This window comes from Drosophila melanogaster, chromosome 2L (assembly GCF_000001215.4).
Source record: "Drosophila melanogaster chromosome 2L".
Lineage (NCBI taxonomy): Eukaryota > Metazoa > Arthropoda > Insecta > Diptera > Drosophilidae > Drosophila > Drosophila melanogaster.
In genome coordinates this window covers 16,287,844-16,310,735 of record NT_033779.5, presented here as the reverse complement: position 1 = coordinate 16,310,735, position 22,892 = coordinate 16,287,844, and the positions used below count along the sequence as shown (strand labels likewise).

General features: G+C 42.6%; 11 protein-coding genes and 1 long non-coding RNA gene across 18 annotated transcripts, besides 1 other annotated feature; 6 read left to right on the top strand and 6 right to left on the bottom strand.

The window, feature by feature from the left end:
- Positions 1–9: 9 nt before the first annotated feature.
- On the top strand, positions 10–1,444 carry cni (cornichon). Of its 3 annotated transcripts, none has more exons than NM_001273566.1 (5): positions 10–45; positions 96–295; positions 357–469; positions 593–736; positions 806–1,444. In NM_001273566.1, exons 2-5 carry the CDS (start codon positions 146–148, stop codon positions 831–833), a joined length of 435 nt encoding a protein of 144 aa, NP_001260495.1. In that variant the 5' UTR covers positions 10–45; positions 96–145; the 3' UTR covers positions 834–1,444. The 3 variants fall into 3 exon arrangements, with proteins under 3 accessions (NP_001260495.1, NP_723959.1, NP_477068.1); NM_165151.2 differs by having other exon boundaries at positions 113–295; positions 806–1,140; NM_057720.3 differs by having other exon boundaries at positions 10–295; positions 806–1,140.
- A 17-nt stretch (positions 1,445–1,461) lies between these two features.
- Syx5 (Syntaxin 5) lies at positions 1,462–3,390 on the bottom strand. 2 transcript variants are annotated; one of them, NM_078858.5, is made up of 3 exons: positions 3,347–3,390; positions 2,407–3,253; positions 1,462–2,338 (listed from the first exon to the last, which is right to left on the bottom strand). In NM_078858.5, the coding sequence occupies exons 2-3, from the start codon at positions 3,074–3,076 to the stop codon at positions 1,605–1,607; spliced, it is 1,404 nt and encodes a 467-aa protein (NP_523582.4). In that variant the 5' UTR covers positions 3,077–3,253; positions 3,347–3,390; the 3' UTR covers positions 1,462–1,604. The 2 variants fall into 2 exon arrangements, with proteins under 2 accessions (NP_523582.4, NP_599132.2); NM_134305.3 differs by having other exon boundaries at positions 2,407–3,390.
- Positions 3,391–3,437: 47 nt separating this feature from the next.
- Positions 3,438–4,935, top strand: CG5861 (uncharacterized protein). The gene is made up of 4 exons (NM_135945.3): positions 3,438–3,795; positions 3,904–4,042; positions 4,113–4,221; positions 4,416–4,935. The coding sequence occupies exons 1-4, from the start codon at positions 3,722–3,724 to the stop codon at positions 4,775–4,777; spliced, it is 684 nt and encodes a 227-aa protein (NP_609789.1). The 5' UTR covers positions 3,438–3,721; the 3' UTR covers positions 4,778–4,935.
- On the bottom strand, positions 4,796–7,472 carry c(2)M (crossover suppressor on 2 of Manheim). Its single transcript, NM_135944.3, has 8 exons — positions 7,254–7,472; positions 7,011–7,174; positions 6,674–6,954; positions 6,431–6,614; positions 5,992–6,376; positions 5,632–5,939; positions 5,439–5,573; positions 4,796–5,381 (listed from the first exon to the last, which is right to left on the bottom strand). Exons 1-8 carry the CDS (start codon positions 7,382–7,384, stop codon positions 5,257–5,259), a joined length of 1,713 nt encoding a protein of 570 aa, NP_609788.1. The 5' UTR covers positions 7,385–7,472; the 3' UTR covers positions 4,796–5,256.
- Positions 7,473–7,781: 309 nt separating this feature from the next.
- Positions 7,782–9,080, top strand: GMF (Glia maturation factor). The gene is made up of 4 exons (NM_135943.3): positions 7,782–7,965; positions 8,125–8,218; positions 8,285–8,475; positions 8,531–9,080. The coding sequence occupies exons 1-4, from the start codon at positions 7,963–7,965 to the stop codon at positions 8,657–8,659; spliced, it is 417 nt and encodes a 138-aa protein (NP_609787.2). The 5' UTR covers positions 7,782–7,962; the 3' UTR covers positions 8,660–9,080.
- Positions 8,971–10,793, bottom strand: CG17328 (uncharacterized protein). Of its 2 annotated transcripts, none has more exons than NM_001273565.1 (2): positions 10,721–10,793; positions 8,971–10,243 (listed from the first exon to the last, which is right to left on the bottom strand). In NM_001273565.1, the coding sequence occupies exons 1-2, from the start codon at positions 10,751–10,753 to the stop codon at positions 9,128–9,130; spliced, it is 1,149 nt and encodes a 382-aa protein (NP_001260494.1). In that variant the 5' UTR covers positions 10,754–10,793; the 3' UTR covers positions 8,971–9,127. The 2 variants fall into 2 exon arrangements, with proteins under 2 accessions (NP_001260494.1, NP_609786.2); NM_135942.4 differs by lacking the exon at positions 10,721–10,793 and adding an exon at positions 10,300–10,522.
- An 84-nt stretch (positions 10,794–10,877) lies between these two features.
- heix (heixuedian) lies at positions 10,878–14,685 on the top strand. The gene is made up of 2 exons (NM_078857.4): positions 10,878–11,864; positions 12,543–14,685. The coding sequence occupies exons 1-2, from the start codon at positions 11,424–11,426 to the stop codon at positions 13,179–13,181; spliced, it is 1,080 nt and encodes a 359-aa protein (NP_523581.1). The 5' UTR covers positions 10,878–11,423; the 3' UTR covers positions 13,182–14,685.
- Positions 13,767–16,553, bottom strand: Cyp303a1 (Cytochrome P450 303a1). 2 transcript variants are annotated; one of them, NM_001299048.1, is made up of 1 exon: positions 13,767–16,553. In NM_001299048.1, the coding sequence occupies exon 1, from the start codon at positions 16,383–16,385 to the stop codon at positions 14,874–14,876; it is 1,512 nt and encodes a 503-aa protein (NP_001285977.1). In that variant the 5' UTR covers positions 16,386–16,553; the 3' UTR covers positions 13,767–14,873. The 2 variants fall into 2 exon arrangements, with proteins under 2 accessions (NP_001285977.1, NP_652070.1); NM_143813.3 differs by having other exon boundaries at positions 14,740–16,553.
- Positions 16,554–16,800: 247 nt separating this feature from the next.
- Positions 16,801–16,911: a mobile genetic element.
- A 103-nt stretch (positions 16,912–17,014) lies between these two features.
- lncRNA:CR44899 (long non-coding RNA:CR44899) lies at positions 17,015–17,667 on the top strand. The gene has a single exon (NR_124306.1). It is a non-coding gene; the product is annotated as a long non-coding RNA:CR44899 (long non-coding RNA).
- Positions 17,668–17,710: 43 nt separating this feature from the next.
- On the top strand, positions 17,711–18,726 carry CG13258 (uncharacterized protein). Of its 2 annotated transcripts, none has more exons than NM_001259112.2 (2): positions 17,711–17,776; positions 17,982–18,726. In NM_001259112.2, exons 1-2 carry the CDS (start codon positions 17,766–17,768, stop codon positions 18,607–18,609), a joined length of 639 nt encoding a protein of 212 aa, NP_001246041.1. In that variant the 5' UTR covers positions 17,711–17,765; the 3' UTR covers positions 18,610–18,726. The 2 variants fall into 2 exon arrangements, with proteins under 2 accessions (NP_001246041.1, NP_609785.1); NM_135941.2 differs by having other exon boundaries at positions 17,712–17,776; positions 18,006–18,726.
- A 61-nt stretch (positions 18,727–18,787) lies between these two features.
- CG17329 (uncharacterized protein) lies at positions 18,788–19,452 on the bottom strand. The gene has a single exon (NM_135940.3). It carries the CDS (start codon positions 19,392–19,394, stop codon positions 18,906–18,908), a length of 489 nt encoding a protein of 162 aa, NP_609784.2. The 5' UTR covers positions 19,395–19,452; the 3' UTR covers positions 18,788–18,905.
- Positions 19,453–19,540: 88 nt separating this feature from the next.
- Positions 19,541–22,446, bottom strand: pkaap. Its single transcript, NM_135939.3, has 4 exons — positions 22,265–22,446; positions 21,864–22,136; positions 20,535–21,593; positions 19,541–20,465 (listed from the first exon to the last, which is right to left on the bottom strand). Exons 1-4 carry the CDS (start codon positions 22,290–22,292, stop codon positions 19,957–19,959), a joined length of 1,869 nt encoding a protein of 622 aa, NP_609783.1. The 5' UTR covers positions 22,293–22,446; the 3' UTR covers positions 19,541–19,956.
- Between the last annotated feature and the right edge of the window lie 446 nt (positions 22,447–22,892).

The following is a 22,892-nucleotide window of genomic DNA, read 5'->3' as shown; positions in this document are numbered from 1 at the left end:
TGGCGCACAGCTGTCATCATCGCCGCCCTTGTAAAAAAAAAACAAGTGAGTCCCAGCGCTACAATTGCAAAGCCGAATTTTACGATAATAATTAGCAAGTCACTTTGATTAGCACCTGGAAGACGTGCTCCAGCGATTTTACAAGATGGCCTTCAACTTCACCGCCTTCACGTACATAGTGGCCCTGATCGGGGATGCATTCTTGATATTTTTCGCCATATTTCATGTCATTGCATTCGACGAACTTAAAACGGATTATAAGAACCCAATTGATCAGTGCAATAGCCTCAATCCGGTCAGTAAACTTACTGCTTACACCCGCAGTGCGCCCTGTAATGTATGTGTTTGCATTTCAGCTGGTTTTGCCCGAATACCTTCTGCACATCTTTCTGAACTTGCTCTTCTTGTTCTGCGGCGAATGGTTTTCGCTATGCATCAACATACCCCTCATAGCCTATCATATTTGGCGGTAAGTGACTCATTTGACCGTGTGATATAATGTGATTTGAGATCCGAGGAGATCAAGATTCACCCAAGCCCAACATAAGCACCCTTAAGCACTCATGCTTTGTAATACCCCTATCGCTTTCAGTTACAAAAACCGCCCTGTGATGTCGGGACCCGGACTTTATGATCCCACCACGGTCCTGAAAACCGATACTTTGTACCGGAACATGCGTGAGGGTTGGATTAAACTGGCCGTCTATCTGATTAGCTTCTTCTACTACATATACGGGTAAGTCTAATTGAGATTCATTGTGGCCAGGGTCCTCATTTGTCTAACGTTTCTAATTGCTAATTTTAGCATGGTTTATTCGCTCATCTCGACATAGGCAAGCTCTTGCCTGGGGATCTCAGTGTTGGCGCCAACGCATCAGCGTCGTGTATTAGTTGTCTAAACTCGGGTAGAGGACTTCCTTTTTTGGGGAAGAGTCCCCATCAACCGCGAACAATACTTCACTTGTAAATTCTAGTGTAAATCCATAAAGACATCTTGAAGCTTTGTTTTTTTCATACAATTTGTAATACTTTTCTGCAGTAAGAGATTGTAACATGTTTTTATTTTGATTATTTTTTGCATATCGCATCTTTGGTGTAGTTGGATTTTAAGCATTAAATAAAAGTCAAATCAATGTAACCAATTTTCATTTTTCTGTTTAGCATGAGGGACAGCGGAATTTTTGGCTAAACACGACGAACATGGAGCAACGAGCACTTAAGATAATAAAGATTATGAAAGGGCACTTAAACCTTATCAGCAGGGCAAACATAGATATAGTCTCTCTCCAATTTGATACTTGCATTACACGTTTTCTAAGGTAATATACAAGTTTCTTACATCAGCAAACATATTTATCATTCGGCTTTATATTTTGGAAATTATATTTAATTTTAGAGCTTCCATTAGAATGGAAAAATTCACCAAAGAACCACATGCTAAAATAAATGTATTTTGCTTTAGAACGTATTTATAACTTTATTTTACAATCGTTTCGGGAGGCCACAGCTTGGAATAAACAATATTGTGATTGAATCTTGATTAAAATAAAAAGCTGTATACATGGATAGGTACATGGGGCTTTTAATGGGCAACTGGCGTTTGATTACGACATAAAAACAACGAAGAACAAGAAGAAGAATATGAGAACGCCGAAGATTTTGATCATCAGCCAGCGATTTTTGGAGACGGATTGAAAGTATTTCAAGATCTCCCCATGGGCAGCCTCAATATTCAATTCCGCATCCGCCACATTCGTGTCAATACGCTCCACGATCTCTTCCTGCTCCTTAACCATATGTGCCAGCTGCTGGAATATTCCGCCGAGCTCAACGATGGTAGATTCTATATTTTGCATGGTCTCCGCCCGCTGCTGGACGTAATTATCGGAATCATCGTAGATGGCCATCTGTGTCTGGGTTGATAGGAGTGGTGTGGTATCGCTGCTCCCCATATCTATGCTGACCGCTTGGTTTTCCTCGCTGAGAAGCAAAGATCCCTGCTTGGCTGTCGAGGGGGAGACGGTGTGCGCGGCCAACGGACCTGGTCCCTGGCTAAACTGATCACGTCGCGTCTTCTGCTGCTTGAGGTTCTCCGTGCGCACCTCCAGGATTTGCTTGAAGTCCGTGCTCATGCTGGCCAGTTTCGATTGCAGGGCCAGTACCATGTTAGAGGAATGTGACACCAAATGCTTGCCGTTTGTGTGACGCCGCTGATCCTTGGAGATGTCCTGCAGTCGGGCAATTTGTTGATTTAAGGCATTTAGGTCGCCTTTGATGATATAGGTCAGCTCCTGAATCTCCTGCGGTCTGTCATCAAATAAGCTCTTCTTTTTGGCCACTAAAACGAAGATGGGAATTTTAAAGTTTTGAATATGACTTTAAGGGGTTACTAAAACATGTACTTACACATTGTGAGCTTCTCCAGTTTTGCGTAGGTGCTGGCTATGTTCTTGCCAATAAACCTGGCGACCATCATGAACTCCGAGTAGCTCTGAACCTGCTTAGCTTTGCGGGGATCGCGTATATTCACTGCCCGGGTGATATTTCGAGCCTGCAGGGAACGAATCGCATTGGCGAACTCGCCCGTTCGATCGCGTGCGGCCATGACGAATATTTCTGGTTCGGGTTCCGTTTCCTGCGGCTCCTCCTTCGATTGGTAAAACTGTGAACTAGTCGGAATGGAAGCGGGGTAGCTATAGTTGCTTTGGCTATCGTTATTGATGCCCGGTTGATTGCCGGTGACCACGGCGGCAGCGGCACTTAAAGTGCGCAGTGCGTGGCCCGAGAAGGCGCGTAGGTTCCACTGGCGGGCCGCCTTGCCGTACTTGTCGTCGGAGTAATCGGGAGTGGAAATGGAATCGCCCGACTGGTAGTTGTCTCCAATGTGGATGGCCGCCTCGTGACCAGTTGGTGGTGGAACCAGGGACTGTGCTAATAGTCCTACCGATCCGCCAGCTGTTCCCGTGCCCACAGATCCTGCGCCTGCTCCTCCCTGTTGATCCTCTTGAATGGTATAGGTACTGCTACTGCTGTAATCCTGCTGGTCTGTTTGATGAAGGCGTCTTCGGGTTTGCATCTCATTTCAGATTGCAGCTTTTACCAGGGAGTTGACGTTGCTGTTTTTCATATGCACACGAACGAAATGATCTGTTGGACTTTTCTTTGCGAAAATTTCCCCTTTGTTTTTCTCCTTTAATGCACTGGTTTACCGTTTGATGTTTGGCTCGTCACTTAGCTGGCAGGTTTGTGTGTCCTAAACAAAGTAAAATTTGGTCTCCGTTCAAGTATTTCCCAATGGTTTTGTCAAAAAATTCATAATAATTGCTAAAGGTTGCAGAAAACTCACTCAAACGCACACACACACACTCTTCTCACACACACGAACACACCTCCAGATGATAGATTACGATGACGTGTTGATATTTAAGCAACTATCGATAGGCACGAAACAGATTAAAACAGTTGCTACTTCTTTTCGTTCGGAAAGACACACGTTTTCCAATATTTCAAAATATTTATTTATAATAGTTATTATTAAAATATTTATTGTAAAATATTGTCTGCAAAACTAGCTTGTTTTTTATAGTCTGCCTGACATGCCGTCAGCCCTGTTAAGCACATATCGATAACCCACGGCAAGCAACGCTAGTTTTTTTCTTTTCAACTTTTAATTCTTCTCTTAATTAAGCCAAAATAAAATAGCCATAATTTATCAAAGAAAATGACACTGTATCACTTTGGAAATTGTGTGGCCCTGCTGACGCCGTACTACTTCACCTATAAATACTCCGGCCTGTGAGTTTACTTCTGGTTACTGGTGATTTGCCGACTGCCAAGTCCGCAGCTCTACCAGGTCAATAAAAAACTATTTGTGAACTTTCCCGGCTTATTATTTAATCACAGATCAGAATATGGAGCCTTCTGGAAGTGCGTGCAGGCGGGAGGCATTTATATATTCACACAGCTCGTCAAGATGCTGGTGCTGGCCACATTCTTCTACTCGGACGCTCCATCCTCCAGCGGCGAGTTCAACTTCTTTGCGGTACGTGTGCTTATCTTTGTTTACCTTCACCCAATTATTGAGGTCATGTTGTGGTTTCTTTGGTCTGCAGGAGATTCTTCGCTGCAGCATGGACATCGCCGATCTGCTTGGATTCGCCCTAATCTTGAGTCGCATACCCGGCAAGGGCCACTCAAAGCTCATAACGGCTGGACTTGGATGTAGGTTGAACGAACCAACTTATTTAAACTTAATTAATGATGAGGGTGGCTTTTAAAGATTGAAAAGTACTCTGTTCAGATATATTAATGTTACAAGAGCCAATGCCTACTCAACCTTTAATACCCCAACCCATATATGTATGACAACTTCCAAAAATTTAGTAAAAACTAAATATTTTCGTATACTTCCGCAGGGGCCACCGCCGAAGTGATTCTTTCCCGAGGTATCATGCTGTGGGTGGGTGCCCGAGGCACCGAGTTCAGTTGGATCTACATCCTCAAGTGTCTGGAATCGAACGTGCTTCTGGTGCAGCACATCACTACGGCCACCCTGATCTGGCTCTTCACCCGTCACGATTTGAACAAGGCATTAAAGCCGCTGGTTAGTCTACTTCTGGCGGTGACTGTCTTCAAAGGCGTCTGGCTGGAGGGCATGCTCCACATTCTGACCATTGGACCTTGGCTAACGGTGGCTGTTAAAGCGCTGGTGGCGGCCGTCATTGGATTCTGCACGCTGCACATCTATTCGGGTCTGGCCCAGCAGATCGGAATTTAAGCAATTGTGCCAAACACTCTGTATTCCTTTGTTTTTGTAACTTGTTTATTTTTTGGTGTTGTCAGAGAAATTGAGATTTTGTAACAAAGACAACAATTACGGTTTAGAGAATTACTCCAAATGTTAATGAATTATAGCTACGATAACGTAATAGTAACAAAGATAACAAACAACTTTTAATGGGTACACGAAACTAATATGATAATGAAAAAAAAACTATTTTTATAGACAGCAACAAGTAACATCTATAGAATTTTTCAATTCTTGAAATGAAACGAATTATCCAGGACATCGTTGCTCAATTGTACCATAAGATTGTATGGAAAAAGAGTAGATTAAAGCCATCTAGGTTAGAGATTGGCTCAACTTATATGTTATAACACAATAGCAATAACAGAAAACAAAACAACAACAAAAATGTGGAAGATTGTCAACTACAAAGTTGTTTGGTAATCTTGAAAAAAATTATCTAAAAATATTCACAGAGTCTCACTCAGCATAAGATTGTCTATTAGCTTAGCGGACTCTTTGCCAAGAGTAATTTGGTACATTTCCAGCGAATTAGCTCGCTTTGATATCTCTATAAAATGGTCTCGAACAAGATCTGAAATTTAAGCTATACGTTATTTCCAACACACATTTTGTTCTTTTTCGAACTCACACAACAAATGGAGAAAGGCTAACGAAGCCTTGATGCGACTATCAAACGTTTTTATAAAATCAATGGCATCGATTCCCGTGATTTTCGGATTATTACGCCAAATGCTTAAGAGACTCATCATTACGCTGTAGGTATCTGCAATGAGATTATATTTTATTTACGATAGCATGTTGTAAACATTGGCTGAACTCACCATCATGATTATCCTCACGGTATATGCCGTGCTCATTCATTTCATTATGATAATTCTGATTTACATCATCACGTGGCTGAAGTTGAGGTTGCACACAGTCTTCCACTTCAAGCGGTTCGGGCTGATAGATATGTGCCGCTTTATCCCTACATTTTGTAGCCTGCGATGGTCGCACAAATATCTCTTTAGAAAGATTCTCGGTAAACTCGCAGCCAAATATGGTTCTCAATGTGTTTTCTGCCTCGAATTCCTTTTCTTCATTACTGAGCTTAGGTCCGGAGTGGTTATGAAGAGCTAAAAAACTTACACTACATCAAAAAATTAAAAAGTTTTAAATAGCAAAATGTATAAGGCTCCTACTTATTATACAGTTTACAGAGAAGTTCCTTAGGGGGTTTCCGTAAATCCGAGGATTTTGGCACTATCACATTCCTTGAAAGGTATTCTTCCATATATTTCTGTCTATGCTTCACCAGCTGCTCCCGGGTGTATTCAATTCGTTTGTCTACTATTAGCTTTCTTTTCCGATTTTTCGGGTGGCTAAATGTTATTTCTCCAAAAGAATTTAAAACGGATGGCAACGACGGTTCACAAACTATCTGAGTTACTTCAGCTGGTTCAATGTTATGCGGAAAGATTTGGGTCATGATAGCATTGTCAGCTTGGAAAACATCGCAATCATCCAATCTGGGCATTTTATCCGGTAAGATGTCAGTTGGATCCTGAGCTATTGAGTGTCGCTTTACTATAATACAAAAAAATAGTTTATTACATTTTCAATTGAATTGAGAATTCTTACGTGAGTTCCGTGTGCCATCTTTGGGGTAAAGCTCTTGAAAAATGGTTAAGTCCGCGCCCTCGGCTTCGCCAAAACCATTTGATGGCATAATTAAGCTATGATCTTCGGGAAGTTCAATCTCTTCGGTGATTGTAATGGAATGATACGACTTTGACTGAGTGCAACTCCGGGGTTGTTCAATAGACTTTTTGCGAAAAATGAAATCATATAAGGAAGCAGTCCAACAGTATATTGACGACTAACCTCGTTCAGGTCCTCCACCACCTGTTGTGTGCACTCCGTTTGCCACATCTGGCATTCGGATAGCATCTTCTCGTAGTATTCATGTGAGAATTCATCCAATAGATCCGATTCCTGCAGTCTGGGACGTTTTGATACTGTTACTTTAGATTTCTTGGTGATCACCCGCTTTCCTTTGCGTTGGATTCGAATCTCTGATTTGTTGACCACTACGGATTTTGTTGTGGTGAGAACGTAATCCAAGTTGGTACGTGTACATTGGTCAAGTAATACCTTCGTGTCCCCTGTAAGAATTCGTGATTATATATCAATGTTACGTAATATTCGGACTAATACTTACCCAAAAGTAGATCCACTTGGCATCTAAAAATATCCGCAACTCCAAAAACCAAGCGGGAAATGTCCTTGAAAATAACATTTTGCCGGTTTCTTGCGGCCAAAACATTGGATCGTTTCTGGCGTTTTCTTAATGCATTTTCCTCAATTAATTCGGTGATTTGCTTGCTGAAATGTAGATAAATGTTGAAAACAATTGAATATAATGAAATGTTAAAAAAATTCATTATATTTAATATTTAATTACCAGCAGGCGACTACATCCACATCAGCGATCTCATTTCGATTAAGTTGGCCAAATGCCGATTTCCTCGGTTTGCGCCCTCCCGCTTTCCAGCAGGAATTAAGGATGTTGCTCTCATATAAATTCAAGCTCATTGTAACTACGACATTAAGCACATAGATTATAGTATTAACTATTTATAAGTTAGTGCTCTCTGTAACAACCCTAAAGTAACGGTACTTTTTTGACAGTCCATCAGCCACTAGAGAGGACAAACATGATCCAAATATCGTATACGAACGATTTTTACCTACTATAAAATAATGATAAGTTTTAAGTATATCTACAAAACATTTTTAAAAAAGAGCGTTCCTATTTCAATCTAAAAAATACATTTCAATTATTTTTAATAAATTCCATAAATAATACCAATGTTGCCGTAAAGAAAAAAGCTTAATGAAAAAAAAACCTTTAGCAAATATTGTTATTATTTTTTAATTTATCAGAAACGTCGTTTAACAACACTTCACATATTTTTGATGCAGCACAGAATATTATTTGGCGTTCAGTGAACGGTCTCACTGCAGGAACAACAAAACAAAACTCAGAATAAACGACAGTATTTAAACGATTCCTTAAGGACAAGTGATATTGCATTCCTACAATTAACTGCCAAAAATTCGGTAGTGCAGCACACTTTACAGATCGCATCCCTAACTTCATAGCTAAAGTTATGGTAGGAAGTGTATATAGGGTCGGAAATCAATTACCAAAATGAAAACATGACTAATAGAGTGTGGGCGTGTTTTTGTTTTTGTTTTTCAATCGACGATTGTTGTTAGCAGATAACTTTGGTGATTCCAATTCATTAATCAATTATATCGATTTCATACAGAGTGATAACCAGATATGCGACATAAGCAACGAAGTTCTGGAGGAATTGAAGAAGTTTCGATTCAGCAAGAGCAAAAATAATGCGGCTTTGATATGTAAGCCTTGATTGTCATGGTAACAGATGTGTGTAGTTTTTATGACCACTCCATTGTCCCTTGCAGTGAAAGTCGACCGGGAGAAGCAAACGGTGGTGCTGGACGAGTTCATCGACGATATTTCGGTGGACGAGCTGCAGGATACATTGCCAGGACACCAGCCCCGATATGTCATCTATACGTATAAAATGGTCCATGACGATCAGCGCATTTCGTACCCAATGTGCTTCATATTCTACACACCCAGGGATAGCCAGGTGGGAGTTTAGCAATGCTCAAATATATTCTATAATTCATAACTCTCTGTTTCAGATCGAATTGCAGATGATGTACGCCTGCACGAAGAGCGCTCTTCAGCGCGAAGTAGATCTCACACGCGTCTACGAGATACGCGAACTAGACGAACTCACCGAGGAGTGGCTGAAAGCCAAGCTCAAGTAGAGAGGTTTCGATCTCTGGGATCAATCAATCCGGGCCGTTGTCAAAAGCAATATTTTATGATAGTTCTCTGATTGATTTTTGAGCTTTTTATATACATATTCAAACTGGATTAAGCCGATACCAACGATGCATACCAATACCAAACAAACCAATATTGAGATACTACAATTTTTACCTACAGAAAACACAAATCAAGCTTAGTTTATACAACAATGACATTTTTATATCGACGACAAGTATGCGACAAGTACGCGCGGGGAGTTTTTAGTGATTTTAGTTCTTGCATTTAAGTAATAATCTTAATAGAAGCTGTGCTTGCCAAATTTCTACATGTATTTATTGTAAAGATATAAAAGCAAACATGACAAAATATTCCATTTTATATAGACAAACTAAATAAAAGTGTTCAATATCAAAACATAATCTAAAACAATAATTATGATTAAGATAAATCTTCGTAGCTATACTCTAATAATGTAGTCTTTGTGCCGCCGTGTGGTGCAGCATAGTGTAACGTCCTTCACTTGGCGTTGGCGGTGGAGGCGGCGGCGGTGCCAACATGTGAGCCATTGCAGCCATTCCCATTTGTGTGGCGGGATTCGGTGGGCCGAGATGATGCAGTGCATCGTGATGGTAGTGATGCGACATAGGTGGTGCAGGAGGCAACGGCAAATTCAGTAGATTATTATTCGCCGCATGCGTGCGAAAATGTAGACTTAGGCTGTCCGCCGTATCAAATGCCTTGTCGCAATCCGGACACTTGAAGTGGGCGTGATCGAGGGTGTCCAGACCCACGGGATCCGTGTCTATAGCCTCATCATCATCATCATCCACTATATCATGGTTTGTACTGGACTCCAGAGGATGAAGCTTCAATTTATGAGTCCGCATATCTCTTCGCCTGCTGAAAGCCTTGCCGCAGACATCGCAGTGATGGTTTTTGATGCCCGTATGGGTTATCATGTGCTTGGAGAGATCACCGGCGGTGTAGAAACCTTTCTGACATAGCGAGCATACCTGATCCCGCACTCCTAAATGAATCTTCTGGTGCGCCTGGAAATTGCCTAACGCGGAAAACTGCTTTGAGCAGATCTCACACTGAAAAGGCTTGTCGCCCGTGTGCGTTCTTTCGTGGACTTTAAGATTGTACTTTTGGGCGAATCTCTGGATACAAAAGCTGCATTGGTAGGGTTTCTCGCCAGTATGTGTTCTTATATGCTGTGTTAATTGGGCAATGCATTTGAAGCTTTTGTGGCACTCGTAGCAGGTGTGGGGCATCTTTGGCACAGGTTTGGGCCCCCGTTTTTTGTGCTCTTCTGGCGGCTTTCTTTGATAGCGCGACCGCCTCTTGCTCACTTTGGCATCCACGGGTTCCTCTTCATCGCTATCGCGCTGCGGAAGCAACGGCTTCTCCACAAAGTCCGTATTGGTGGCCGCATCCTGGCGCCAGGATTCCAGAATGCCCAGATATTGTCGCAGTCGGAGATCACTGTTTTCGCATTCCTGCTTGAAGTGGAAGGCCACCCCCAGCCGGTAAATACAGTTGTTGCAGATCACCGAAGGTAGGCCATCGGTTTTAAAAACCTAAAACAATTTCCATATGCCAATTAACATTGAAATATTTTGTTTTTAGAACCCACTCTTATTTTAGCGCATTGCATCAACATTACGGAGGGCATCATAGCAAAGTCTGTACTATATATCGAAGTTACAGGATGTAGTTCCTCCAGGCAAACTCTGCATATTTTGTGGATATTATAGTCCATGTTTTATTTCAATTTTATAGAAATCAACAAAAAAATTATTGAAAATTTTGCTCTAAACTCCTATCAGCTGATTGGGACCAGGGCTGCAACGGTACAGTCGTAACTCTAGCTTGTGAAACAAATCTATCATATATGATTAAATTTGTTTCGCGTGTTTAAAATGAATTTCATACTCAATGTGGATTCATTTCCGCAAATATGCAAAAGATATAGTAATATTTTGGTGAGCTACTTCAACTACTAATTACGTTGATAAGTGTTGATAACAATGATTACATAAATATTTAAAACCCACCTTTGTTTTACGAATTATATAAAAAATGCACATACATGTACCGCTAAATATTTATTGCATATTATCTGAATTATTTTCATTTATGAAATTTGGGTAAAAACTGTAGGAATAGGCAGGGCTGCACATGCGATACGGCGTTGCCACCTTCAACGAAAAAGTGTAACCTTTTTTCGTTTTTGCGCTGACGTGACGTGACAGTTGATTTGTTTGATTAAAATAACTAAGAGTAAAATCGCAGCCAAATCGATTTGCGCCACTAACCCGGAATCGATAGCCGGAAGCAAAGACGCAGCCGGAAAAGGAGAGGCATATAAGAAGAACGATCCTCGCACCGGTCGAGGAAAAGAGAGAGAGAGAGAGGGGCAGCGAGAGAGAGAGAGCGTGAGAAACTGGGAGCTGCACGGGTGAAATTTCGTGGTTTCGGGACCCCGACCACCTGAGCTCTCCACCCCCCGCTGATAATATACATATCCCCGCATATATTCCCCACTTTCAAGATGCTGTGTATACAATATTAGCGATTATCGAGACCAGGCAGCGCATGTGCCGGCATCCAAAAAGGCACAAATTGAATACTTTAACTATTGTAAACAAATTCTGGAGAGGAGGTGACCAAGGTCAAACAATCCGACGAATACGAATACCTGGCGGCTAGTCTCGTTTCACTCCACCGCAAAGTGCCAGTTAACCAGTGCCGCTTGCCATGGCCACAAGCAGCCAGCTGTTGCCCAATGGCAACTTGTCCAGGAATGGCAAGACCAAGACAGAGGACGGTGAGGAGGTGGAAGCCGTTGTTGGAGCTCGTGCAGCAGGTGCAGATGCCGGAGTAGCACTAACGGGACGACTAACAGGACACCCATCCACATCCGGAACGTTTATGAAACTGAAAACCTATCTCCTAGCTCTGCGTCCCTGGTCGCTGTCCGCCAGTCTGGTTCCAACGCTGCTCGGCTCAGCCCTGGCCTACCGCTCCCAGTGGGCGGAGGAGTTTTCGCTGGCCACCTTCTTTCTCACCGCCTTCACCGTGGTCACCGTCCACTGCGCCGGCAACGTAGTTAACACCTATTTCGACTTCATCAAGGGCATTGACAAGCAGAAAGCCGACGACCGCACGCTGGTGGATCACATACTCACCAAGGATGAGGTGAGCAATCGAACGGATGGATCAATCAAGCCAATAGAGTGCAGATCCGTCCATAGAGCATAGAGCCTACTCTTATCCTTCGGAAAGTAAAACTTCAAAAAAGTAAAATTCAAACATTTTTCGATTTTTCTGACGTGTTCACCAAAATTCCACATTTGCAAATACAGTATTCCGAAAAATCAAATTATATGCAAAGAAACTCGCGAGCACTTCTAAATCTTTAATGGCAAAACGTGATATTTAAATTCAAATTTGTCAGTGGCGAAGCAAAGATTCTCAAATTTTCTTTTTAAATTAACAAAAACAATTTTAAACACCTAAAATATTTGAAAATGCATTCAGTGTATGTGTGTACATTTCAGATGAACAGAAATTAAATTAGTTTTATATACGTTCAGAAAAAAACGTGCCGAAATCATAAACCATTTTGGAAGCGAAAACAATATCAAGAATTGGTAGCAATTAGCAAGGTACTAATTCAAATCAAGGGCAAATATATTAGAGAGTATTCAAACAATAATACTTTTAAATTTATAATTTTATCGAATTTCTATAGGACAATTTTTTCCGTTTTATAATGGAATTTAATTGGAATATGCATAAATTAATTATGACAGCATGACAGCAGATTTAATCCTTATCCGCAATTATAAATAATAAATATTTGTTAATTTGCAGGTGGTATCGCTGGGTGCCATTCTGTACATGGCTGGCTGTGGAGGATTTGTTTTGCTGGCTGTGCTCAGTCCGGCGAAAATGGAGCACCTGGCACTGATCTACTTCGGGGGATTGTCCTCGAGCTTCCTGTACACCGGAGGCATTGGTTTCAAGTACATCGCCCTGGGAGATCTGGTTATACTGATACTCTTTGGACCCATCTCGGTGCTATTCGCCTTCATGTCGCAAACAGGTCATTTGGACTGGACGACAATGGGCTATGCGATTCCTTTGGCTCTCAACACGGAGGCCATCCTGCACAGCAACAACACAAGGGATGCGGACAACGATCGCCGGGCTGGAATCGTAACGCTCGCCATTTTGATAGGCCGTACAGCATCGCACGTTCTGTATGCCATGCTGCTCTTTGCACCCTACTCATTGTTCTTCATCTTCGGTTTGAAGTACTCTCTGTGGTTCCTGCTGCCGCTGGTAACCCTGCCGCAAGCGTTCCAGATTGAGAAACGTTTCCGCAACGAACAGACGATGCATCTGGTGCCTCGGCAAACAGCCAAGCTGAACTTCTTTTTTGGCATCTTGTACGTGGTGGCCTGCTGTTGTGCCCATCAGTTGCCCACCTTTGGATTGCGAAGAAATTGATAGACGGGTTAAACGTACGGATCTGGCGGAAAATCTGAATCAGTGAGAACCTGGTGCAATGTTTTAGGGAATTTCATTAGGTTTTAGTCAATGTGAGTAACATAAAGGATGGGAGAATGAAGCTTTGTCAGCTTCTCACAGTTTGACGTTGCGCAAATTTCGAATGCTGCTAGTCGCCCGTTTGATTCTAAACTTTTGAACTGAACATATCCTAGCCCTAATGGGTCGATTAACTTGAGAGAAAACCTATGGTTAATGTAAGACATTTTGAAATACGGATTACAGTCCTAGTATCAGCTTAACAGTTTACTATTTCGTTTCCAAACGATAATCCATAGGCATTGTGCAAACATAAATGGAATTTAATCCAATTGGATAAGCTAAAAAGTCTCTAACCAAATGCATACTTAAAATAAATATTAACATTATTTGGCAAATATTTTGATAGTCAAATGTTAAGATCTGAAACATTTTATTTGCTTTCAAGTTGTTTAAACCAAAAGTATGATATTAGACAATTAATTTCTATGTCAAAAATTGCTTAAATTGCCCAAAGGTTTGGCGACCATCGACCTTAACCTATCCCACTCGCTTTTTATTTATTTCATATCGTCTCAATTTTAAGTCCTAACCAATCAATGTTATTAATAATAATCATACTCTTCCTCTCGCTCGTTGGGAATCACGGACCAAGAACGTTTTGTGCAGCAGCAACCAACCAATAATTGTAATTCAACTCACTTTTATATTATTCGAAACAATATATATATTTATATATATCACCACATTCACACGGGTGCAGATACTTAAGTTTCGCGAATCAAAATGCAGATTTACTTTATGAATAGAAGTGCTTGAAAATGCGGCTAAGTTGAAAGTTTTTTTTCGGCAATTGGCTGGCTTGCTTTGTGAGTTTTATATTATATAATATTTATAATATTATATACACGAACACGAGCATATATATATATATTTATACACAAATCTAGATCATGTAAGCCCAGTGTCTAGCGGCAGGCTCAGAGTGAGAATTATATAAAGGAAAAATCGTGGAAAAAAGCAAAACGAAAACAGAACACAAATTACAATTTTTAAATAACTATATACGTATGTAGATGTCGAGGCGAAGGAGCAACAATTGTTTTCCATTAACAATAGCGTATGCATATAAACAAATAGCTTTAAATAACAAACAGATGAGGAGAAAGCCAAAACCCATTCGCATTATACATTATAATCTATTGTGTAACTGAACATTTGTGTGGCAATATTTATTTGTACGCTAGATTTTTGTATATTCATTCATTCTTTTGTATATCGCATAAAGAAATGCTTCTGTTGGAATCGCTCAGTAACCGAGTGGAATTGAACTAAGTGAAAACTTCGTAGACTACAAATCAACAACCAGATGAACAATAATAATTATAATGCTATTGATAATTAAATGTTTAATTAGACAATGTAAACGAGAATTGTGTAATATAAACTGATTTATATTTTATTGAACGTGAACGTGAAGTGCAAGGGGCTTTAAATGAAAATTCTTATTTCAGCTCATCCCATCAATTTTTGATAATATACATATGTTTCGATTTAAGCGGAAGATGCAGGATGTTTCAGTGATATTGTTAACCTTATTCACCGTGTCGAGGTATGTTTGAAAGCATTACATGAAAGACGCCTTAATCTTTATTACTGCTCTCTAGCCACCAACATGATGTCATATGGCTTCACAGCAGCGGTGGCTCCCTCGAGCGGTACCTCCTCCGGCACCTGACCAGGAATCGCCACCATCTTAAAGTTTTGCAGCACTGTGGTCGTGAACATAAACAGATTCTGTCGCCCCAACAAGTCACCCATGCAGCGATGACGTCCGAACCCAAAGGGATTGAAGGCCTCAGGTAGTTTCAGATGGCCATCGAAGAGGTATCTATCCGGATTGAATGACTCTGGATCGGGAAAGTCGACTGGGTTGATCAGCATTCCCCTGAAACAGGCAATCACCATGGTGTCCTTTGGAATTTCATATCCCGACAATCGAGTATCGCAGACGGCACGATGTGGTATGCCGAACGTGTGGAGCATGAACATTCTGACCGCCTCCAAGGTGATAGCCTCGCAATAGGGCAACTTGGTGCGGTCGCGGGACCACTCGGGTATGCGCTCCAGACCCACGACCTCCTTGATCTCCTGAAAGGCTCTCTCCTGGATTTCAGGCTGCAGCACCAAGTGCATGAAACAGAAGCCCAGGCTCTTGTTGGTGGTCTCGGACCCAGCCAAGAACATATCCAAGCAAATGGCCAAGAGACTCTGATCGCTGAACATGCCCTTCTCATCGTTACCCTCGTCCTGGGCACGCAGATACGAATCCATCAGATCCCTCGGTTCGTCGTAGTTCTTATATGTCAAGCGATGCAGCTCGATCTCCTTGCTCATAAACGTATACAAAGATCTGTGACTCTCCACGAAACCATTGTAGCCGGAGAAGTTGGGAGCTATGAATCGGAGCAGGGGAAAGTGACTGAAAAGAGCGCCCACCATGTCGATGTTTTTGAAGAGCTCAAAGAATGTCTCCAGCAGTTGCGTAATCTCCGGTGAACCAGGCTCATACCTTCTACCGCTCAGCATGCACCATAGAGTGTTCAGTACATAAACACTCGTTAGGTCGTGCATTTCAATCCTCGTCTGCTTTCCGCCTGATTTCAGCACCTTGTCCTTCAAGTCCTGCAGCAAGCACGTGGCCTCATTGTGCACTATATCCATCATGCCACTTCTAGCAAAGCCAAAGTTCTTCAGATGCCTCAGAATGAATCTACGCTGCTCCACCCACATCTCACCGTCTGTCAGAAGTACGCCCAATCGGGAATTGAAGGTTCTCAGGCGATAGAATATGCCATCGGGACGACCGTCAATATCTTCGTTGGTCATCATTTCACTGATGGCATCGTTCGTATAGGCTATCACCACCTTATCCTTGCCAATCTTGAGGCCATAGAAGCCATAGGGATTCACATACTGCCTGGCAAACACATCGATCACCTTGCAAAACATGCCCAGGCGACACCGAAGTTGGGAAACCTGCAGGGCGCTACCCACAATGGGATACCAGGCAGGTCCGGGCGGAAATCGCTTGGGCTTCCGAACTCCTCCAAACAAGATGGCCAACAGAGTGGCACAGAAAATCCAGATGACCGTATAAAACATGTTTTTTTTCGCTTTGCCTTTGCTTTCACTTTCTACCAGTTACGCAATCTTGGCTGGAGTTGCGAGCTGGACTTTCGGGTTGGTAAGCTATCCACTGCTTCCTGGTGACTTCGTCCACAGTTCGATCCCGCTCCTGACGTTCACTCAAATCGACTGAATCCGCTCGGTTGGTTGGGCGTCGCTTTTATAGAGGTCTTGTGGAAAAGCTTTTCCTACTGTTTGATTCGTCTTTTTAAAGTTACATCGTGTTTATAGTTGAGAAAAATGGGTTGCGAAAAGTAGTATGGATAATTATTCTTGGCTTGATTTTGAATATGTGGTTATTCATTAGTAATCGTACTGAAGAAATGTTTAATATATGCCCAAAATAGCATAAAAGGTTGTTGATTTTAATCATTATACATTTGACATTCGCCAAATTAAAACAAGCGCGAATGCAACATTCAAGTGATTCGACTAACAGATACCCATTAAGCTAGTGTGAGTTGCTGAAAGGAAATCTAAAATTCTTCAGCTATATCGATAGCTTCTATAGTTCGAAAGATGCAAGATTTCCAAACGAACAGACAACAGACTTGACCAAGAATATATATACTTTACACGGTCGGAAAGACTTAACTTTTTAAAATATAGGATACTCTAACCTCTTACATGATGAAATAGGATTATTATTTAACGAGAACTATAAATGGTTTTCAAAATTTATTTTTATAAATACTTAGCTAACATATTTGTTGTTTCCACATTGGATTTCGCTGAGTCACTATTGCATAAGATCCTTAACTAGATCCATTTAGCCTTAAAGACCCAAATCTTCACCCGTCTGACCCACTGCCTTGTGGATGGTTCAACTGCATTTTACTCGGCGGCAAATTGCCGCTAACCACCGACTTTAATGGTCATGGACAACGCCACCAAAACCACTGGATCACCAACGCCGCCAAAGTCAAGGAAAACTTGTTGCGTTAAGAAAAACCGCGAAAACGCAAATACAAGAAACCCGTTTGCTCCAAATGAAAGGGAAAACAAATGGAGATGTTGGCAAAGAGAAAAGCAAGGAGCCGGAGGAGGAGGAGGAGCCTGGCTGGACAACTCGACTGGATGAGGCTATTATGTGATCGCCATCGCCATTGCGGAAAGCTGCGGGATGGACTTTGTTTTGATGATAAGTCCGCTGATTCCGGTTTCTGGGGATCGGGGATCGGGGATAGTGGCTTCGCGTTTGCGATCATGCCGTTTCAGTCGATCAAAGTGGAGCTGCCATCGATTTTTGGCATCCAATTGGGGCTTTAACACGGCGCCACACTCGCGGATCTCGCCCATTTGAAGACTGGCGGCCGAGCTGCGAAGACGTGACAGGATTGCAATTTAGTTTATAAAATGGGTTTCAGGTGAGCGCAGTGGCCAAGTGGAAAACAAGGATGTACAGACTATACATGCCTATTTAAGTTTGTTATAATTGTAAAGTATTGTACGTGCTTAAATTGGTTCAACAAACTTAAATATTGCAATAACTAGAGTCTGAAAATTCGGTGAAATGTGAAGAAATTTATATTGTATTTGAAAATCAAATGATTTTAATAAACTTTAATACAGTTCTTACTTTAAATCAACCCGTAGAATTGTGCTCTTAGCTGCCACCGGTCTGGGCGCCATGTACATGATGCATCTGCTCGCCCAGGATTGGGTGAAGATCCGACCCATTCGCGGAATAACCCAACTAGCCGGAATGGCCGCTCAGCCGATCCAACAGGTTATTGCACCCATTCAACAGGCCAGCGGGGCTCTTAATTTATTCCGGAGCAGGAGAGAGGCCAGCCTGAATCACGAACTCGGTTGGGTGCGAAGGACCCAAGATTCGGGTGGGGGCAATGGTGCCAGAGGTGGGGGCGCGGATCACAGGCCACCACCTGCCGTCGATTGGAAGAGGATCCTGTCGAGAGATCCCTTCGAGTGCCTGCAATCGTTGATATGCCAACTGATGTCCGGAGCGGAAGCGAAAGTTCCAGAGGCTGAGTTGCTCATGGATTATCTGGAGTCATCGCTGGAGCTGGCACCGGCCAAAATTGGTCGCGCCTTCAGTCGAGGATTGGCCTTGAGAGGCAGCACGGAGCTGTGCTACAACGAATATCCATTTTGCCTCTACTCCGCCAAAACGATGTTGCGCATCCTGCGTTGGTTCAGTGAATCGGGCGAATCGTTGCCCGTGGATAATGTGGCCTAGTTCGAACCCAGTCTTCAGTTTACTCAAGAGAGAGAGTTGAAAGAGAAAGTGAAAATGTGAAACTATTTTTAATGATGTTAATAGAATATCAATAATAAATAAATGACAGGATATGATGCCATCATCTTTTAGTGTGAGCTTTAAATCTTTACCTTATAAATAAAGTAAAATCGTTTTTCCTCAGTTAAGGTGTTTAATGTTTACTTGAATTTTGAACAAACATCAACCATAAAAGAACGGTTTGTACATACATATATGAAAACTTCAATGAAAACGCAAAAACTGAGATGGTCGAATTAATGAGACAAAAAGCTCGGACTGTAGATCCTGCGCACGTGGAAGTGGCGAGCCCGTCGCCGGCAGATTGGGCAGCGATGATTGCGCCGAATGGCCATGTGGATGCAGCTGGAGCCAAACAAATGGCCACAACGGAGCGAGACCAGGCGATGTATTCCGTTGTCCGTCCAGGGCAACAGGCAAATGGAGCAAGTTGAATTCTCCACCATTCTGTCCAGACGCTGATTGAGTGTCTTCACACCCGAATGGAGCTCTGCGATGAGAACGAGTTCGCCAATCCTGTGCAAACGTTCCTCCAGGGTGGCATACTGCAGCATCTTTCCCTGCAACAGGCGTAGGATGCGACGACGCTGAGTATTCAGATGCTTCACCCGCAAATTGTGATCCCTGAGCTTGCGGACTTGCTCCTCCAGATTGCCATTGGACGGCTCCGTCGGCTCCTGCTGCTGCTGCTCCGTGCGCTCAAGTTCCTTCTCGATTTTCTCCATTTCCACCAACAAGAGATTGATCTGTTTTTCCTGCGTCTCTGTCTCTGTTTCCGTCGACATTTTGTATTGTAGTGACAGATGAATCCAAATTCGGATTGTTATGTAGATTGCGATGAAAATATAAAATAATTGCATTGAGAAAATTTGGTTACTGAAAAAGTTTATTCATAACAATAAATCTTCCTTGGTAGTGTATCATCAGTATGCAAAAATATTCATATACATTATTATGTTATACAATTGTTTAATCATATTTAAACGGAATGAAGTAACTTAGCTTCTATTTCATATTTGAGTTTTGCCTTCTGTTGCTGTAAATAACAAATGAGCGAGCGATAGTTTAGTTAATAATGCGCTTTCAAAGCCCATAGCATTAATTAAAATAAGTTAAAGTAAAGTATTTGATTTGTTCAACACAATTTGTACATAAGGAGAGGGTACTAGAGAGAGCTTCTGTTGCGACTTCTTCTTTGTGCACATGTCGTGGAGATTCTCGCAAAAAAGAGTAATTTGTAAAAGAATGAGAATAAATATGAAATAAATTCCGTAATGGTAAAGCACATCAGGCCAGCGGAGGAGTCTTGCCACTAAGAGTGACACTCGTAACATCCCGGACAATCATTTCGGCCACCTGCCAGGCTATCTCCTCTTGCACATTATCCTCCGGCAGGTTCACCAGCTTTCGCATGGCATTTTTCAGCTTGCTACCGCTGACGCTCAGTGACCACGGCTGCGATTTCAGAGCCACTGCGTCCACGGCCTCAAAATCCCGCTCGTAGCGTCCCAAGGAGTTAACAAAACCGAATTTCAGTGCGCCCACAGGACGCTGCCACAAAAGTTGTGGATTCGTTAGCTGCCTAGCATCGATGTTGAGATTTCCCGACTGATGATTTAGCGCTGTTTTGGACGGCGCCTGATCCATGGAAGCCAGCAGTGTGTTGTGCTGCGAAATGTGCGTGCAGTCTGACATGGATAGAGTTTTTCGATGTCGCTGTTGTTGGCCATTGGAGGACTTGCCAGCTCTTCGCAAGCTCAGCGTGTGCTGGAGATTCGGATGAGTGGTGGAATTATCTGAATAATAAAAAGTAAGCTTAGGTTAGTGCAACACAGTGACACAGAAGTATATATATTCAAACAAACCTCTCTTGACCTTCAGTTCGTTCACGTAGTTATCGAAGATGTGCGACTTTAGAAAGTCAGCGAAATACTTTTGCTCCAGATACTTGGCCGTCACCAAGAGGGCCAAATCGAAGGCTTGCCACTGCTCATTCGGAGCACAGATCGCTTGTTCCACTCGTAAGCGCAGCTTCTGGGACATCCACAGACGGCACTCGGACTGGAGGGAGAAGTATTTGTCGTATATGATCATGGCATCGCTTTGCGCAGCCTTGCGATCCTCTTCCTTCTCCTCGCCACAAGCAAAGCTCTTGCGGAAGTTAATGGCGGTGATCCAGAACTCCAGGCATTCACGCTCTTGTCGCTGCTCCAGGTACTCGGTGAAGTAGAACAAAGCCAGTTCGCTGTTCAAGACATCGTAGATATTTACAGAGCCGCCTTCGATCAACTCCAGACAGTATGTAGAATAGTAGCCGCTCTGTAGAAATCCCTGCACATGATCCCGCTCCAGCTGCTCCAGCACAAACTCTCTAGCTTCGTCAAAGCAGCTGGCCGGAATTGGTTTGCTACACTCGGACTTATCCCTTCCGCAAAGTAGCAGCGATATATGCGCAAGGATGACGATGGGCAGCTCCACTTGCAGGCTGGCGTTCACTATCAGATACTTTTGGTATATGGCAATGGCATCGCTGATGCTGGCCCGCGATAGCTCGGCGTTCAGCACACTATCCGTTCCAGACTTTTGCCTATTGAGCTGCTTGTTGGTCTCCGCATAGATGCGGCTCTTCTCGTCGTCTGTGAGGGGTTTGCGCATTGACAGATCGCACAGCGTCTTCAATTCAGGTACATCTTTGTCATCTTTGTGCGGAGAAGATTGTTCTATTGCCTTGCGAGGAGGTTCCTCTGGTTCCTCCTTCTCTTGCGTCAGAGCCGCCCGCTTAAAGTTCTCAATGTCCAAGTAGAATTTGATCAGCGGCAGGGCCTGTCGGGTGTCCAGATACTGAACAAAGTAGCTCAGGCAGTTCGGATCGTTGACGATGGAAGCGAGATTCATGGAGAGGCGTGAGTTGTAGGTGAAAATGTCTGGGAAGAAAGCAAAAGGTATAGTTATATAGTAAAGCATAAATGCCAATTGCCATATGTGAATGAGTTTCAAGATTACAACAATTACAACTATTATGTAGACACACTTTTAAGGATTTTCGATACGTGGAATCGCTCCTTATAAGCATTAACAGTGTTATCTACGTTTTATCATGGAAAGTCGAGAATAACGCTGCGATTTGCCAATCATTTCAGTTTCAAAGGTGCCAACGTGATGAGCAATTGAACAATGGGCAATGAGGTAATTACCATCGTTGCTGGCGAGACTGATGCCATCGGAGGGGGCTCCTCCACCACCACCACCACCTCCTCCTCCTCCTCCTCCTCCTGTGGTTCCCACGCCGCCCTCCTCCTCCGCTTCTAGGAACACTTCGTCGCAGAAACTGGTTGTGGAGCGCAGCGAGTGTCGTTTGTGAGCGTTGGCTGCATCACCAGCTCCAGCAACGTCGTTGGTGTCCACATCATACGCTGGCATTTGGCCACAAATGGCATCCGTGGCATCTTGGCTGCTGCGACGTCGGCCTAAATAAAAATCAACAAAAAACCAAATATAATTGGTGTCAACAGAAGAGGAAGAGGGGTGAAGAAGAAACGGGGAAGGGGAGTTGGGTGAAAACAGCAGCGAAATTTCTTTAATTTCTTTAACTCACTGGCGTGCCTCTTGATGTAATTTAACATCTTTACATTCTCCGGCTTTCGGTTGATTCGAGAAGTGCTTCTTGTGCTTCAAAATGCCGATTAACTGGAGATTCGATGAAATAATTTAATGCAGTGCGACGGTAAATATTATGAAAATGGTTTTAGGCGATAGGGTTTTTTTTGCGACCTAATCTTTTTAATTTTTTTTCGCTGGCTGGCCACTCTGTTTGCACAGTTTTGGGTTGAGTCTTTGCTAAAAGGATTCGAAACCAATCTTAACGAACAGCGAATTCAAGCGGCGAAAAGCGAACTCACAGAAACACAGCGAATATTAACGGCGAAAAGCGAATTCATAATACTGGGCGAATTTTCGCTGCGGAAAGAAAATTCATAATACCGGTTGGCTAATAGCGGCGAAAACATAATTCACAATATTCACAAAGAAAATGTAGAAATTGCGCTTATTTCGATGTTTAAATATTGTAATACTTAAATATTTGGAGTTCAGTTTTAGTTTAAAATTAATAAAGTTATGAAATTTTTTGGGACAACGCGGTCTTCAATTTTTGCAAATTTACCCATTCAGATGGCGTATTGGTGGATATAAACATTAAGCAGATAGGTGGCGCCTTAGCAAAC

Bases quoted from the DNA above. Each gene is read 5' to 3' on its own strand.
- cni (NM_001273566.1), top strand. From the start codon at position 146: ATGGCCTTCAACTTCACCGCCTTCACGTACATAGTGGCCCTGATCGGG. The intron at 470-592 runs GTAAGTGACTCA...TATCGCTTTCAG, and splicing joins ATAGCCTATCATATTTGGCG to TTACAAAAACCGCCCTGTGA. The intron at 737-805 runs GTAAGTCTAATT...TGCTAATTTTAG, and splicing joins TTCTTCTACTACATATACGG to CATGGTTTATTCGCTCATCT.
- Syx5 (NM_134305.3), bottom strand. From the start codon at position 3,076: ATGCAAACCCGAAGACGCCTTCATCAAACAGACCAGCAGGATTACAGC. The intron at 2,339-2,406 runs GTAAGTACATGT...TCTTCGTTTTAG, and splicing joins ACTGGAGAAGCTCACAATGT to TGGCCAAAAAGAAGAGCTTA.
- CG5861 (NM_135945.3), top strand. From the start codon at position 3,722: ATGACACTGTATCACTTTGGAAATTGTGTGGCCCTGCTGACGCCGTAC. The intron at 3,796-3,903 runs GTGAGTTTACTT...ATTTAATCACAG, and splicing joins ACCTATAAATACTCCGGCCT to ATCAGAATATGGAGCCTTCT. The intron at 4,043-4,112 runs GTACGTGTGCTT...TTTGGTCTGCAG, and splicing joins GCGAGTTCAACTTCTTTGCG to GAGATTCTTCGCTGCAGCAT.
- GMF (NM_135943.3), top strand. The intron at 8,219-8,284 runs GTAAGCCTTGAT...TGTCCCTTGCAG, and splicing joins AAATAATGCGGCTTTGATAT to TGAAAGTCGACCGGGAGAAG. The intron at 8,476-8,530 runs GTGGGAGTTTAG...TCTCTGTTTCAG, and splicing joins ACACACCCAGGGATAGCCAG to ATCGAATTGCAGATGATGTA.
- CG17328 (NM_135942.4), bottom strand. From the start codon at position 10,425: ATGGACTATAATATCCACAAAATATGCAGAGTTTGCCTGGAGGAACTA. The intron at 10,244-10,299 runs GTGGGTTCTAAA...AAATTGTTTTAG, and splicing joins TGCAATGCGCTAAAATAAGA to GTTTTTAAAACCGATGGCCT.
- heix (NM_078857.4), top strand. From the start codon at position 11,424: ATGGCCACAAGCAGCCAGCTGTTGCCCAATGGCAACTTGTCCAGGAAT. The intron at 11,865-12,542 runs GTGAGCAATCGA...GTTAATTTGCAG, and splicing joins ACATACTCACCAAGGATGAG to GTGGTATCGCTGGGTGCCAT.
- Cyp303a1 (NM_001299048.1), bottom strand. From the start codon at position 16,385: ATGTTTTATACGGTCATCTGGATTTTCTGTGCCACTCTGTTGGCCATC.
- CG17329 (NM_135940.3), bottom strand. From the start codon at position 19,394: ATGGAGAAAATCGAGAAGGAACTTGAGCGCACGGAGCAGCAGCAGCAG.
- pkaap (NM_135939.3), bottom strand. From the start codon at position 22,292: ATGTTAAATTACATCAAGAGGCACGCCA. The intron at 22,137-22,264 runs GTGAGTTAAAGA...ATTTTTATTTAG, and splicing joins TTACATCAAGAGGCACGCCA to GCCGACGTCGCAGCAGCCAA. The intron at 20,466-20,534 runs GTTTGTTTGAAT...TTTATTATTCAG, and splicing joins CGAACTGAAGGTCAAGAGAG to ATAATTCCACCACTCATCCG.